Source organism: Bos indicus, chromosome X (genome assembly GCF_029378745.1).
Source record: "Bos indicus isolate NIAB-ARS_2022 breed Sahiwal x Tharparkar chromosome X, NIAB-ARS_B.indTharparkar_mat_pri_1.0, whole genome shotgun sequence".
Classification (NCBI taxonomy): domain Eukaryota; kingdom Metazoa; phylum Chordata; class Mammalia; order Artiodactyla; family Bovidae; genus Bos; species Bos indicus.
The window spans coordinates 91,541,459-91,557,334 of record NC_091789.1 but is presented as its reverse complement, the minus strand read 5'-3'; the positions used below and the strand labels follow the sequence as shown (position 1 = coordinate 91,557,334).

Genomic DNA, 15,876 nt, shown 5'->3' with positions numbered 1-15,876 from the left:
AGAGATTTTCAAACTAGGGTCCTTTTTGGCTTTCTACCCGTTCAGGAGACCCTTTCACGGTTCACGAAGTCAAAACTATTCACGACAAGGCTTTTTCATGGTCATTTTCTATTGTGTGTGCCATGGAATTTTCCAGAGACTGCATGACATAAGCAAAAGCTCTTTGGATATCCTTAAGAATATGAAGGAATTCTGAGACCAAAAGTTTGAGAATCAGTCCACTGCACCAGGGCTTTTTTTCAGCTTAGGCACTATTGACATTTCTGTTGTAGGATAAAGTTTAGCTGCATCGCTGCCACTACCTGCTGATTCCAGTAGCATCCCCCAGTTGCAAAACTTTCTCTGCGGGTGAGGGAGATTATCTCCTGCTGAGAACTGCTGCTCTAGGCTATGTCTACATTTTCTCTGCTGGGGCTCCCAGCCCTCTATGTTGGTGATAACTAAAATTTCCCCCTTTGGCTCCCTATTGGCTGTCCCCACCTAACCATCACACAAACTCCCTAAGACAGGATCATGATTCTGGGTCTGTTTCAGTATATTTCCCTCACTATCACTACCCATTCCCACAGGCAAACACACACCTTGCCTTTTCACACCTTTAGACCCATGCACACAGGTGTCCAAAATACCCTTTGCACAATTTCAAACCCCACTGCCACCAATACACATGATCTCACAATTTACCTCTATTTTCAGTTAACTTTGGTAGGGCAAGAATTGTGAATTACTGATGCCAGCCTCCAGCTCAGACCTGGCACAGATGAGGGGGTCACAACTCAGTTGTGTAATCTTTGAGGGAGGAAAGGTTGCAGCCATTTCACCTCAGGATCTGTAAAGTGGCATTCGAGTTGGGTCTGGCACATGGTAGATAGATGCCCTTCAGGCCTACCTGGCTTGCCAGGTTCTCTGAACTGACTCTCACACCCATCTGCAGATACCTCCTCCCCATTTAATTTGAAGCCTGTCCTTCCTACAATCCAACAAGAGGCCTCCCTCCCTAGGCTTGATTTCTCCACTTTCCAGAGACCAATCTCTGCCCACACCGATGACCCTACCAGTTCTGAGAGCAGTTGGGTGAATTCTAGCCCTAAGTCCAGCCTGGCAATCTTGTCCTGTTTTGCAAGGTCTTCATTTTCCCCACCTCCCTTGCTATCAGAAGTGGCCATGTCAACTGATTCTAGCCAAAGGATGGCACAAGAAGTCTGCTGAGGAGCTTAACAGTTTTAGCCGTTATAAGGAAACAGGGAGGATGGTTTTCCTCGCTTGCTTTCCCATCTTTGGGGACTTTACAGTCATCGTGGAACCATAAAGCTGTAGACTATCACCAGAGTGCTTACAGGGACACAGCAGAGGTCCACTGCCACCGCTGGACTTCAGCAACCAGCCACTTAGGCTTGCATTTCCTATAGCATTTGGCAGGCCCTGCCCACCCCACATCTTCTGCCTGGAAATCTATCCTAGGCTTTGCTCAAGATGGTGGACAGGGGCTAGAACTCCCAGGACACAGGAAATCAAAGCTTCAACTTGAGTCCCAGCCTATCTATAGACTTCTGGCCTCACAAACCATTGCATTCTTTCCACAGTCATCTCATACATGTCCATGGTTTCCATTACTTCCTAGATACCAATAACCTAAACTTCCATCAATGGCCCTAGTCCTAAATTTGACCCATGTATTAAAAAGATTCCCGTATCTTCTCCGTGGTTTAAAATCTACCCTATCATATTCCCAACTGGCCTGCCTCATGGTCCCAGCTAGACACGTGTTAGTCATATTGGGTTTCTCTGTCTTATCTCCCCCAAATCCTGGTTTTATTGGGCCTTCCAAGTGTCTTTCAAAGAAACAGCCTCTCCATACCTAACAGTCTATCCTCCATCTGGTTTCATATTCTGGGGTAAATCTAACTCCTCTCTGCTCAATCCTTAGCCCATCCTCTATACAGCCTGCCCTATCTGCTTTTATGTCCCACCATGGTATGTGCAACCCCTCAGATGCTTTTTCATAGTCCTGACACATCCCTGGCCCACTCGCAGTGCTCTTCTAGATAGTAGGCACCCAGTGTGAATTCTCCAAGGTCCCAGTACTCACCCTGGGTTAAGCCCACCCCCACAGGGATTTGCAATCAGGTTTTTCACTTTAGACTTTTTAATATTTCATACAGCGATCACGGTGCATTCAGGAACCCACCCCTCCCAACTCCCCTAGGAGGGCCCCTGCCCCTGCCCTCCCACCCCATTTGAGGGCCCCAGGGTTTAGAGTGGAGGAAGGGAAGGTAACCACCCATCTGGGGATTGACCCCAGAGACTGTCCCTGCCCTGTCTCACTTTCCCCCAAGGTTAGGGGGTAATGCCTGGGCACAACCTCCCATGCACCCCTCTGTCCCTGCGTGTGCGCATATACACACTATGGCTCCATCGCTGAGTTGGTCAGTTCCTGGCAGGGCCCCTACTCAACAGCACCGTGCGGGATGGGGGCAGGAGGGCTGGGCTAGGGAGACCCTGAGAAGGAAGCCCCAGCTATGGGACTGCAGGAGGGAAAGAGTGGGGGCCCCCCACCTCATCCATCTCCCATAGAGTCTCCAGTAGTCCCCAAGTCCCCCTGTGGCTGGGGATGGCAGGTGGGGGTTGGAAGGCGAGTTGTCAAGGCATGCTTTCCCTTAGCTGACCCCAGGGTCTGGTGATGATTAGGGTTTTGAATAGGGGCTATGTCCCTGCCATGAAAAGGCTGGGAGCAGGGCTTCATTGCACAAAATACTGTGGGAGGGCCACACACACCGAGTGGGGCCCAGCAGTCTGTATACAGAGATATTGCATTTAAAAAATGAAAACCTCATTTAAAATAATTAAAAAAACAACAATGAATGAAACAAACAAACAAGGCCCACACAACATGAGGCAGGAAAGCAGGAAGGGGAGCCTCAGACCCAAGCCATCACCATGTCTTGTCTGAGTCGAGATCCCCAGCCTGGGCTAGCTCCAGACCCCTGGTTGGCCATGGGGTAGTGGTCCTGGGGGAGGGTATGATGGGGAGGGGTCTAGGCCTAGCCTCAGTGTGGGAGGCTGGCACGGCCACGCTGTCCACCAGCAACTACCAAGACAGAGAGAGAAAGAGACACAGACATATAGACAGACAGACCAGGCGAAGGAGCGATGAGAGCTTTGTTAGCACCCAGCAGACAGGCCAATGGGTGGGCCAACAGGCCAATGGTCGGGTGTTCAGACAGGCAGCAGGGGACATGTGGGCATGGGAACATGAGTCAGGCAGGTAGGCAGGCAGCAAGCAGGGAGGATGCAGTTGGGGGCTGCCCTGTGAGGGGTGTGGCATCCCTCCAGCTGCTGCCTGCTGGGGCCTCGGTCTGTGGCTTAAAATTCGGTGTCCACCACTCGGTAAGCTGGCCTGCCTGCAGGGGAAAGCAGAGCGGATGGCTGTTGGTGAGCAAGCAGGTAAGTGGATGGGGGCCAGGGGGCAGGGAAGAGGGCAAGGGTCACACCTACACTTACCTGAGTCAGGCATTGACGAAGATCGAATGCTGGCCTCCTTTTGTAGCTGGATCTCCTTTAGTGCAAATATGGAAGTAGCTGTGGGTGGAGGAGAGACAGAAGTGGGGCATGACCCATGAGGCCATCCAGGACCACCTCCCGTGTGGCCTCATCAGGGCAATTAGAAAAATTTCTAATTTTCTTTGAGTCTTGACTTTCATCGGCCAAATAATCCCACACACAAACCAGCTACCACTAGGGAAAATGGAATGTAGACTATTACATGACACTGAGAAATTAGTAATTTTGTCAACTGTGATAGTGGTATTGCAATTACCACCTGTTAAGTCTAGATGATGGATGATGTTTGGGTTGTAACTGAGATTAATCCAATGTGGTTTTTTTTTCAGTGTGATCGTTGTATTATTGTTGTGCTTAAGAAAATATTTTAGAGGTACATGCTAAAATTGTATAGATGAATGATAGATCTGAGATTTGATTTAAAATAATCAGAGTGAATATAGATAAAACCACTTTGGCCATGAGTTGATCACTTGTTGGAGTACTTGGGGACTTATTATTTGGTTCAATATATAACAGACCATATTACTTGGTTTAATATATAAATATACGGGATTTTAAGGTAAAGTGATGGATGTTCTGCCAGGTTTTATGTTTGAAAATTTCCATGAAAGGTAAAAGAAACTGAAAGCTAAAAGACTTTTTTGTAAAAAACAACATATCACATATGTGAACAAGGGCATATGCCTCACCCCATCAGAAGTGGCACAGCTAGAACTCAACACAACTGCCCAGCTATCTGCAGCAATCCTGTTGCACAAAGTCCCCCACCAGCTGGTCCATTCCCAAGCCCCACTCACTGTCAGGAAGTTTGTGGATCCGATCCCCCAGACTGAGGAAGAATGGATGTTTCATGGCATCCTCTGCGGAGATCCGATTGCGACCTTCAAACTGAGTGTGTGTTGGGGTGGGGGAGTATTGACACTTTCAACAAGTAGGCTTCTCTTCCTCCCCACCTCAGACCCTGCCCCTATAGCTGTTTCCCCACACCTGGAATCCGCTAGCCCCCTAGGGTGGCCCAGGAAGGTGGTCTCACCTGCAGCAGCTTGGTGAGGAGGTCAGCCCCGTCGCTGTCAACTCTACCTCAAGGACAAGGGGACCTGTTTTAAACTGAGTTTGGGTACTCTGGCCCCTAACAGCCACCCACCCACCAGCCTCACCGGGGTGCATGGCTCAAAAGGGCCTCGGCTCGGTACTTGGGGTAGTTGTATGTCCTGAACTCTTCATTGGACAGGATGCCTGGCCATGTATCTTCATTTGGGGTTCCTGGCGGGGAAACGGAGTATCCTAAGCATCTCACAGGGCCTTCCTGCATGTCCCCACAGTTCCTAGGGCTCATGCCTCCCTACCCAAGATGCGGAAGATGAAGTGCAGCTGCTCCTCCACTGTGGAGCCTGGGAAGAGGGGCCGGCCTGTGGCCATCTCATAGAAGATGCAGCCCACACCCCTGGGCAGGGAGAGCACAGTGAATAGGCAGGTAGTTGGCTGGTTGGCTGTTGTGACCAAGCCACTCCCCTTTACTGCGTGGCCCCTGCCACATTTCAGCCTGTCCTTACCACATGTCAATCTGAGTGGAGTAGTCCGTGGACCCGAGCAGGATGTCAGGGGGCCGGTACCACAGTGTTACCACCTCGTTGGAGTAGGTCTTCGTTGGAATTGACTTGGCCCGGGCCAGGCCTGGTAGGTGGAGATAATGAGCAGCTGGAATTGAGGAGGTCATGGGCCGTCTGAGGGAGAATGTAGTTGGGACTGAGGGCTTCCCAAGTGAAGCCTAGAGAGGCTGAAGGGGAGGGACTGAGATGAGGTGGTCAGGGGGAAGGAGGGGCTGGGAGAGTAAGGTTGGGGGATCACTGGGATGAAGGGGGAGGCCAGGGGTACCGAAGTCAGCCAGCTTGAGCTCTCCTCGCTCATTGATGAGTAGGTTCTGTGGCTTGAGGTCTCGGTGTAGCACCTTCTGCCGGTGGCAGTAGGCCAGGCCACGGAGCAGCTGGAACAGGAACAGCTGGGGACCCAGGAACAGCAGGCAGAAGTCAGAGTAGCCAGCAGCTTGACCCCAAGCAGGCACTGCTCCCCCTCCCAAACACAAGCACTGAGCCCAGAGCCTCGTCTCATAAATAGAGGATAGGGCCCCAATGCCCTTCAAGGGCTCCCAGCAAAAAAGCCAAATGGGAAACGTCTGTTTCTGGGAGATTTATGGGGTGGAGTGGGTGAGTGGGGGGCCCCCTTGTGCCCCTGCTTCCTGCCCCACACCCACTTTCACGTTGTGCATGTTGATGATGTTCCCACAGTCATCCAGGTACTGCTTCAGGTCCTTGTCCTGAGGCGAGAAGAGCAGGTAAAGGAAAGAGGGTCACATCCTGTGGCTCCTGGCCATCTCCCCACCTCCCCCAGGACCCATGGCCACCCAACCTTACCAGGTACTCAAAGACAAGGGTGAGGGACTTCTCCGTGTGAATAATGTCATGTAGCGTGACGATGTTGGCGTGTTTGAGGTCCTTGAGCAGGGACACTGCAGGAAGCAGGGAGTTGGGACAGGGGAAGAGTCAAGGCCCACACTTAGGACAGAGGTGAGGAGGAGGACTAGACAGGGTCAAGCCCAGGGTTTCCTCCTTTCCCTGTGTGGTTTGGGATGGTGGCTCACAGTCCACTCCAACCCAGTTCCAACCCACCTGCTATCAGGAAGAAGGTGTGTCCCCCAGTTCCAAACATGCAGAACCAGAACCTGGGATCACAGCCTTAGGCTTACATGACACTAGATCTTTACAACCAGTTTTTGGTTTTGGAAAGGGCCCTTGTTCCAACCCTCAGTATACAGACCCACAGCTTCATGTAAAAATGAGTTTGCACACTCAATTTCTATACAATTCAGACTCATTCCATGTGATTTTTCTGACTAGAAACTATTGTGTCAAGTAAACTGGTGAGCACTTCAGGGATATTCCTAGAACCAAAGCAAACAATTTATCTGCCTCTTCTCAACACAGGAAGACTCCTGGTTACCCTGATTTATTATCTGGATGTGTGGGTGATGAGCACTTTTTCACAAATCCCAGATCACCACGAGAGAAGTCTTCTGGGACCCCCAGTCCTGTCCTCACTATGGGTGTATATGTGCACATACGCACCATGGGGAGAGCCTGGGAAACCTGGAACAGATTGGGTGGGACCTGTACCTTCCCGGATGGCGGTGCAGGGTGCCCCCTCTTCGTGTTCCAGTCTGATCTCCTTGAGTGCCACAAGGTTGTCTGTGAGCTTGCTTTTGCCTTTGTAGACAGTGGCATAGGTACCCTGGGATGTGAGGAACAGTGACAGGAGAGAAGCTATGAGGCTACAGGGAGTTTCCACTGACCCCAGCCCTACCATGGGTCTCCTGGCTGTCTCTCACCTCTCCCAGCTTGTCCAGCTTGATGTAGGTCTCCAGTTTCCCAAAGCCGATCTCAGACTGTCGGGTAAAGGAGGCAGACTGAAGTAGGCTCAGCGGAAGGGACTGGGAGGAGGAAAAGGAGGACAGGAACAGAAGATGCTCACCAAGCTGACACGGCGGAGACGGCGGCTGAGGGGCTTGTCAAAGATGGGGCTGTTGAGGGTCAGCTTCTCAAGGTAGCCCTCAGGCAGCCGGATGTCGGCTGGTAGTGATAGGCGCTTGTTGATGTCCTAGCAGGCAAGATGGGGGAGAAACAGGACCATCAACTACAAATCTCCAGATCTAACCCTTTTTTTCCAGCCCCACCACTGCCCGGACAGGGAGATAAGCACCTCAGTGGAGATCTTGCGTGGGGGATGGTTGCGCATGCGCACCCTCACTGGTGACTGCACCTCATCGGAGGACGTGGCTGAAGCCTGGTCACTTTCCCCATCAGACCCCATCTTCAAGTCCTCATGCACAATCTCTGGTAGTGGGGACAGGGGGAGAGCACACCAGGTGGGCTCAGGAGCCCCAGGACAAATCCCCCCACCCCGATAACACATTCCCTCATCACACATTTATGCACATGGACTCCAGAGCAGCCTGGAGTTCCTCAGGGAAGAGGGTGGGAAGGCCCCGGGAGGTTCACACAGGTCAAGACAGGTTGAATTGGGCAGGGGGGGCAATAGTCACCTAGTAGAGCACCCCGTGTCAGCGCCGAGCTGAGACTGTGGCTTGCCCAGGGCCAATGGGCAGGCAGCGGCAGAAGTAGCCGAATGCCCTGGGAAGGCAGGCCTGGGGCAGGCAGGTGCCAGGAGGCCTGAAGGGGCTGTCACAGAGCGCAGAAGGGCAGAGGGAGGCTTGGGGCAGCTGTGGCAGGCAGGGTACCCTTCCTCCCCCTGAGACCTGGGCACAAAGCCAAGGAAAGGGGCACAGATGGACAACAGAGAGAGGGTGTTGAGCAAGGATGGCAGAGGTAGGGGAGAAAATGGAGAAAGGAAAGTGAAAATAATACAAGTCTAAGAAGAAATCGGTTGGCAGGCAGCACCCCTGGGGACCAGGGTAGGAGCGGGAATGGTCAGTGGACCCACCTGGTGCAGAGCTGAGTGGGCCCCGTACAGAGCGAGGTTCCCCAGGGGCAGCACGTGTGGGGGCCTCTCCAAGGTCACTGCCGCCGCCCCCACCACTCTCATCCAGGCCTATCTGTTCAGGGGCACCATTGGTCTTATCTATACCTCGGCCCCCTCGGAGTGTCATTGACAGCTGCCGTTTGATCTTCTTCATCCGATCCATGGCGACCTGAGCAGGGGGTAGGGATGGGAATGGGTCCCACCCTAGCAGTCGCCTGACCCTCATGGGCCCCCTAAAACCCAGTGAGGCGCACTGACAGGAACCTGCGGCAGTGCCCACCCAACCACTGTGGAACCCTGGAATCACGCAGGATTCCTGGAAACCTGGCATGGATGGAGACCTCAGTCAGTGCCTGCCACCTACACCAACCAGCCCCAGCAGACCCTGCTCCTAAGAGCCCACCTGGGTATTAAGGCTTGGGTGGCTGGCTGAGGGAAAGGGCACAACTGGTGAAGTGTTGGCCCCTTTGGGGGCAGCCTCACTGTGGGAGCAGAGGGCTCTACAGCAGGCATTCTCAGGTGCAGCGGCACTGATGGACCCAGCCATTGGTGAGGTGGGGGACTCTCTCAGGACCCTGAGACCACTGACACGGCCCCAGGGATGTCCATGCAATGGCATGTTCCGCTGGCACCAGCCCCACATCACCCCCAACTACCAAGGCAAAACGCTCCCCGTGGCCACAGGGTCCCTCTCGCCTCCCCCAGCAACCATCCTCCCCCAGCAACCATCGTCAAGGTGAGTAGTGGACTACCCCACTGGGCTACCCAGATGAGGGGTGCAGGGAGAGGGAGAGGTTTCCTGCCCAGACCCAACCACTGGGTGGGGTTGTAGGGGGATCTCAAAGTATACCAGCTGTCCTGAAAGTTGCTGGAAAGGTTCAATCAGGTTTGGACCACAGGGTCCCACCGAGATTTTTACAAGCCAGGTCACAATTCTTGTCTAGCTGAGAATGTACCATGTGTCCCTTATCACCCCAAATAAACGTCTCAGTCCTTCATGTGGCCCACAAGGTCTTACCCCACTCACACTACCACCCTTCTGGCCTCACCTCACTGCTCACTGCTGTTCTGCAACTAAAGGCCCTCCTCAGGGCCTTTGCAGCGGCTGTTCCCGGTACTTAGAATACTCTTCCACTAGATTTCAAAGTAGCTCACTCCCTCACCTTTAGGCCACTGCTCAAATATCACTTTTTTTCATAGATAACCATAAACAACCCTATTTAAAATCTGAACCATCCTGAGCTCCCTCACCTTGTCAGTTGTCCCCTCAGCACTTATCATGTCCTCAGAAATGACACCATCTATTTATTGGTTTCTTTATTCTTTACTGTGTCCTCACCACCATAACTAGAAGATCAGCTCTGCCAGGATAGATGGATGTCTGTTTAGGTCACAGCTATATCCTGAGGACCTGGAACAGTGACTGATACAGAAAAAAGTATCTGTATCAGTGCTCAAAAAGTGCTCATGGCAGAAATTAATGAATCAGGAGCTAAGGACCTAGGACCAACATTTGTCAGGGTGAGTCCCTGCTACTCATTAACAACCCCAGACAAGGTGGCCCAGGGACACTGGCATTGGCAAGATGACCTAGATGGGGCTGCTGGCAGGAATGGGGCCACCAAAAGGCTTAGGCCGGCCTTCTTCTGCTTCCTCCTGGCTCTGGGCCAGCAAGGAGGGGGAAAGACCTGGCCCAGGGACCATCTGGACTCACAGCAGGGCCTAAGATGGCCCTGGGCCCAAGGGAAGCAGAGCTAGGTAGGAGGCTGGGGCTGGGGCTGGATTTGAGTAGAGAAGTGAATCATCTGTTACCGTGAAATCAGGTGCTTACCCCAGTGGTCTCCACACCCCACTTCTGCCTGCCTGAATTCATCACTCCCAAAAGGGTAGAGGGGCCAGCCTAGCAGAAAAGATCTCAATAAAGAAGATGAAGTCCAACCTGGGATAACAAGAGCAAAAAAAAAAAAAAAAAAAAATCCTGACCCAGGAGAGTGAACACTGGACCTGAGGCTGAGGAAGATGAAGCATGGCCAGTTCCCAAAGACTCTTAGGTCTGTCCATACGGCATGGATACCCAGTTGTTTTGCCTGTTGTGGAAGGGAATAGGGGATCTGGTGGGGGGAGGTAGTGTATTGTAAGTAGGGCTGGATGGAGGATGAGGAAGGAGCCAGAAGGAGCCATGGGTCCATGACCTCTAACTGGAAACTCCAAGGGCTGGACATGTTCCAGGGCTTAGTTTTGGGGAGATTTTAGGAAGATGGGGGTACAAAACCTGTGTTTCATGCAATGCCTCCAGCAGGGGGACCCTGCACCAGGTCCTGTGAGCAGAGACACTTGAACATTAATATGTAGTAAAACTTTTAAATATCATCTCAGTTTTCTCAGATTTTTAGATTTTAGAATAGTGAATGAGGGAGCAAGAAACTGGATACACAACCACACTCAAAAAAGGGCACATGTTCTTTTTGACTCCCCAAGGGGATGTTTCCATCCTCAAAATATTTTCATACCCAAGGATACTCACCACCTCACATTACACCAGCCACTGAGGACACAATGATCACATTCTAGTAACTCCCATAGGAACATACCATCCTCATTCTGTTCAGGCACATCATCCCATAAGCACACACTGGACTCTCACAGTGTCCTGCTTCCTTCAGTACACACTGGACCCTCAGGAAGGCTTCTCTGCATTTTAACTGCCAACAGCACCGCAATGTCCCTATTTATCTTTGACCCTATTAGCATACAAAGCCTCAACAGAACACTGAACTCTGTTAGCACCCAGCCGGCTCCTCTAAGTTAACTCTTAGCACCACATGCTGCCTGTTAGCTTCTCCACAGCATTCACTGTTCCCCAGCAAGATTCTGATCCCTATTTACATGCACTTAGGACCCTCTACAGCTGTAGAGAGTAACCTACATTAGCACTCACTGGACCTTCACACTGCCCTGAATCCCTTAACATAAAGTGAATCTTGCAGATCCCTGAACCTGTTTTTGCCCACACTCAGACCCCTCCACAGCTGTGATCATTATTAACATGTCTTCTGGTCCTCCCACTACCCTGTCCCCCCACTTCCCATCAGCACAGGCTGGACCTTCACTTCACCCTGACCCCTATTACCACGCACCGGGCCTCACAGTGCCTCCCCATTAGCACACCCTGAACCCGTACTCAGCCCCATTCTCCAGGGACACACAAACACGCTGTTCTATAATGGCCTGACCCTCATTAGCACACACAGATCTTCATCCAGCCCAGAACCCCAGTAGCACACTTCAGCCCTCCATGGCTCTAATCCACTTTAGCACACCTAGACCATCACATATTCTTTTCTTTTATTTCTCTTTGCTTCAACTCCTCCACAGCTATAACCCCTGTTGGTTGACAACTGGATCCCTTCACAGCCCTCATCTTCTTTATTGCACACAAGATCTTCTCCATAGCTCTATCCTCCATTAGCACTCCCTGGTGCTGCTGCTGCTAAGTCACTTCAGTCGTGTCCGACTCTGTGCGACCCCATAGATGGCAGCCCACCAGGCTCGCCCCGTCCCTGGGATTCTCCAGGCAACAACACTGGAGTGGGTTGCCATTTCCTTCTCCAATGCAGGAAAGTGAAAAGTGAAAGTGAAGTCGCTCAGTCGTGTTCGACTCTTAGTGACCCCACGGACTGCAGCCCACCAGGCTCCTCCATCCATGGGATTTTCCAGGCAAGAGTACTGGAGTGGGGTGCCATTGCCTGGAACCTCAACAAATCTCAGGCACTCAGGAACACACTATCTTTACAATATTCTGACACTCACTAGCATATTCCAGAACTCATACTGCTCTGATTCTCCTCGCACTGACTCACATTTACATACCTGTCACTAAACCCACATGAGCAGTCACTAGAACTTCATACATTACCCTGCCTCTTCTTTATAGGGCGTCCTGGTGGCTCAGACGGTAAAGAATCTGCCTTCTATGTGGGAGACCCAGGTTCGATCCCTGGGTTGGGAAGATCCCCTGGAAAAGGGCATGGCAACCCACCCCGGTATTCTTGCCTTGAGAATCCCCATGGACAGAGGAGCCTGGCAGGCTACAATCCAAAGGGTCGCAAAGAGTCGGCCACGACTGAGTGTCTAACACACATATACACACAATCTCACATCCCCTGACTTCATAGATACACACTCATCTCACACCATTTTGATCCTTAATACAATGAACCTCTTACAATGCTAAGATTCTTCCCTCACCACCGATCCCCACTCTCCACACACATATATCCACAATTCTGATACCCATTAGCACAGGGCTCAGGTCTTCCACCGGTTTGCCCTCATTAATATACTGGGCCTTATACTCCCCAGACCTTTATTACCATATACACATACCCTTGAGAGCTACGACCCCCACTGGCACCCTCTCAACACTGGACCCTGTCCTCTATGAGCACACTGTATCCTCAAACCCTGCAGTCTCTCATGGACAAATACACAGTGTTAACACCATCGTTACTCCCTTACCACATATAGGACCTCAGAGCTCCGATCCCACCAGCGAACCTTCCCTTCCGGCACCTCTACCACCTATCCACCAGCAACACCCACAGGGCCTTTCTACAGCTCTAACCCTATTTGCATATCTCAGCACTCCTCTGACGTCCTCTTCCTTGTTATTCATCCTCGGGCCCAGCACCGCCCCTCTGCTAGCACACACTGAGCCTCAAAACCTTACACAGCGGTTAAGACTTATTACCACATGCTCTGACCCCTTCACAGCTGAGGCCCCCGTTAGCAAACCTCTAGTCTTTCACCACTCTGCCACCCATTTACACACCCCCTGGTCCTTCGACCAGCCTACTCCCCACTAGCACCCATAGTGCTTCCCATCCCTAGCTCCCAGACCAGGCCCAGGGCGGGGCCAAGGTCAGTGAGGCCCTGAATGACCCCCCGCCCCGGTGCATTCTGGGAAACTCGCTGGGGGAGGGGGCACAGGCCAGCGGTGCAGCCCAGACCCCTGGGCACCGCCCGGGGTCTGGGTTGGTTCTGCAGGAAGAGCAGCCCCCACCCCATGCCTCGTGAACGCGCTCACCGGCGGGGGCGCGCGAGCAACCTCAGTGCCGCGGGGCCGGCGCGGCGGCGCCTGGGGCGGCGGCCCGGGCTGAGGCCGCGCGACCTCCTTCTCCTCCAGTTCGCCGCAGGCGCCCGTCCCAGTAGTCTTCGGCCATGGCTGCTGGGCCCGGGCCGCCGCCGGCTGAGGAGGAGGAGGCGGCGGCGGCGGCGGCGGCGGCTGAGGCGGAGGCGGCGTCCCGCTCAGCCGGCCATGAGCTTGGCCGCTGCGGGCGATGCCCCCGGGCTCGCTGGCGCCCGCTGGAATCCGAGAGCTCACGGCGGCTCGCGGTTCAGAACCTACTGCTCACGGAGACGCGGCGAATCCCAGGGCCGAACAGCCAACGGCCAAACCACTGCGCGCGCCGCGCTCCGCGCATGCGCACGCACGCGCTGGAAAGGGTGAAGTGGGAAGGAGGGGACTCACCTCGGACTGCAGGTACCAAAAGACCCGTCCGCAGCGGGAGGGGGCGCGGCCATTGCGCGCCCACTGGGGAATGTGGCGCTGGCCCTGGAACGGCGCCAGCGGGAAAGTGTAGAGGTTATTTAGTACTGAGTTCCGATCTTGCTAGAAGTTTGCTAACGCCGAAGTGGGCAGCAGCCAGTGACCAGCGTGCCGGTCACCACTCGCTCACCCTACTCGGTTTCACTTGGTACATCCCCATAATAGAAAACGGGACTTTTGCAAGGAGGAAAAAGACAGATGAGGCAGTCAGTCCTAGTCCCCTGAGGTGCATAGGGAGGCAGGGATTTTAAAGGTTCGCGAGATGACTTTTCTCGGAGAGGCGGCCTGGAAAATCATTGGCCTTTACCACCTTAGATAGGACAGTGTCTAGCCCCGCCCAGCAGCTCCCCCACCTTCCTCAGACCGCGAGCTCATTCCGACTGAGAACGTTTGCAGCCCCGCCCTTTGAGGTGTCGCCCAGGCAATCGGATTTGCTCCCTGGGGTGAGGCTGAGCAAGAATGAAGGGCGTGGCCTGCCTGGAGAGGCGTGATTTCGCTGTCCTGACCACGCCCCCACCAGGTTTTCATTGGTTTCGTCGTGGGCGGGTCTCCTTTTTGTTCCGAGCTCCTCTTACCATAGGTCAAACATCTCGCAAGGTGATTGGTCAAAAGATCGCTCAGTCGAATTTCATCCCGCCTCTAGCCACTCCCATCTCCATCAACGAAGCTCACAGGGTGGAGCCTAGGCTCATGGGAAAGACGGACCTTTAAAGGGGCGAGTGCATTACTTGGCATGGTTGGGGCTTTGACTTGGAAGGGGACGTCTTTTTCCCTTCGCCCGAGGACATGCACCCTAAATTGGGTTTTACTGCCACCTTTCACCGACTCGATGGACAGGAGTTTGAGCAAGCTCCAGGAGTTGGTCATGGACAGGGAAGCCTGACGCGCTGCAGTCCATGGGGTCGCAAATAGACATGACCCAGTGACTGAACTGAACTGCCACCTCTACCTCTTCTGAGCCTCCAGAGCCCCGCCCATGACTCCCTCCTGCGCTCTCCAGTTTCCCACTTTATTTATTGGGTGCCTGTTGTATGTCAAGCATTGCCAAGCCAACCTAATCCCTTACCCATCTCTGCCTGGAAAACTCGTACACCATCACCAAGCCCAGTTCAAATGGAGGTAGACTCCATTGCACATCTTTACTGTCTAAAGCCATATCCCCCACCTCTTCTGGGCTTCCCTTTATGATACCCTTGGCCATACCAGTTCATACAAACAAGGATTTACCAGAGCATGTCGTGAGTGGAAATACTTGACAAAAGTCCACCTCAGGATAGATTTTCAGGTCCATTACTTCCCAGGCCTCATCTCTTACCCTTCTCACTCCACTCCAGCCATACTATTATCCTAGCTGTTCCTGAAGAAAGCAGGCACAATCCAGTCTCAGGGACTTTGCACTTGCTGTTCCCTTTGCCTAGAATGCTCTTCCTTCAGATATTCACATGCCTCATCCTCTTCAAGTCCTTGTTTTAATGTCACCTTCTTCATAAAGCCTTCTCTGACTCCCCTATTTTAAAATGCCTACCTGCACCCCATCGTTCCACACCTCCACACCTGGCTCTACAGACCTTTTGAATTGCACTGATCAACTTCTAACATGCAATTTACTTACTGTGTTTACTGTCTATTCTGGGTCTCACCTGTATGTGCATGCACACACACCTCCCACCCCAGGACAGCGATTTTTTTTTATCTGTTGCTGTCTCCAACGCCTACAATACTGCCTGGCTCACAGTAAGCAGTTGACAAATGTTTGGTGAGTGATTGATGATAAACAGTATTAGGCAGCGACAAGACACAACCTTGTCCCTATCCTGTCCTTTGTGCCTGCTGGGTGCAGAGGGCTCAGTGCAGTGACTAGAAACCCTGCCCACTGAGCCCTGGTCTCCCATCTTGCTAGTGTTATAATGGTAGACAAAAATGACAGAGAAGTAAAATGGCATGTGTGGGCAACAAAGATGCAACCAGAAATCATGGGTTCTTGATGAAGAAGCTGTTCTCATACCTTGTGTGAATTCGGTAACAAGGGGATCCAGGAGCTGTGCTGAGGGGGATACAGTGAACAAGGCCTAAAGTACCCACAAAGGTACCAGGATAGTAGAAGCAGAGAAATCAAATTCGTGTGCAAGCCTCAGATGCTGCAACAGTAAAAACAGTGGACAGAGGTGCAG

General features: G+C 52.7%; 1 protein-coding gene across 10 annotated transcripts; it reads right to left on the bottom strand.

Moving 5' to 3' along the window:
- Positions 1–2,833: 2,833 nt before the first annotated feature.
- Positions 2,834–13,765, bottom strand: CDK16 (cyclin dependent kinase 16). Of its 10 annotated transcripts, none has more exons than XM_070783548.1 (17): positions 13,628–13,765; positions 8,059–8,266; positions 7,661–7,796; positions 7,318–7,451; positions 7,090–7,215; positions 6,947–7,003; positions 6,735–6,849; positions 5,976–6,070; positions 5,816–5,878; positions 5,440–5,563; positions 5,118–5,238; positions 4,911–5,008; positions 4,722–4,827; positions 4,598–4,640; positions 4,362–4,452; positions 3,502–3,579; positions 2,834–3,088 (listed from the first exon to the last, which is right to left on the bottom strand). In XM_070783548.1, exons 2-17 carry the CDS (start codon positions 8,158–8,160, stop codon positions 3,048–3,050), a joined length of 1,530 nt encoding a protein of 509 aa, XP_070639649.1. In that variant the 5' UTR covers positions 8,161–8,266; positions 13,628–13,765; the 3' UTR covers positions 2,834–3,047. The 10 variants fall into 10 exon arrangements, with proteins under 10 accessions (XP_070639649.1, XP_070639647.1, XP_070639646.1 ...); XM_070783546.1 differs by lacking the exon at positions 13,628–13,765 and adding an exon at positions 13,184–13,321; XM_070783545.1 differs by lacking the exon at positions 13,628–13,765 and adding an exon at positions 9,349–13,079.
- Positions 13,766–15,876: the final 2,111 nt, after the last annotated feature.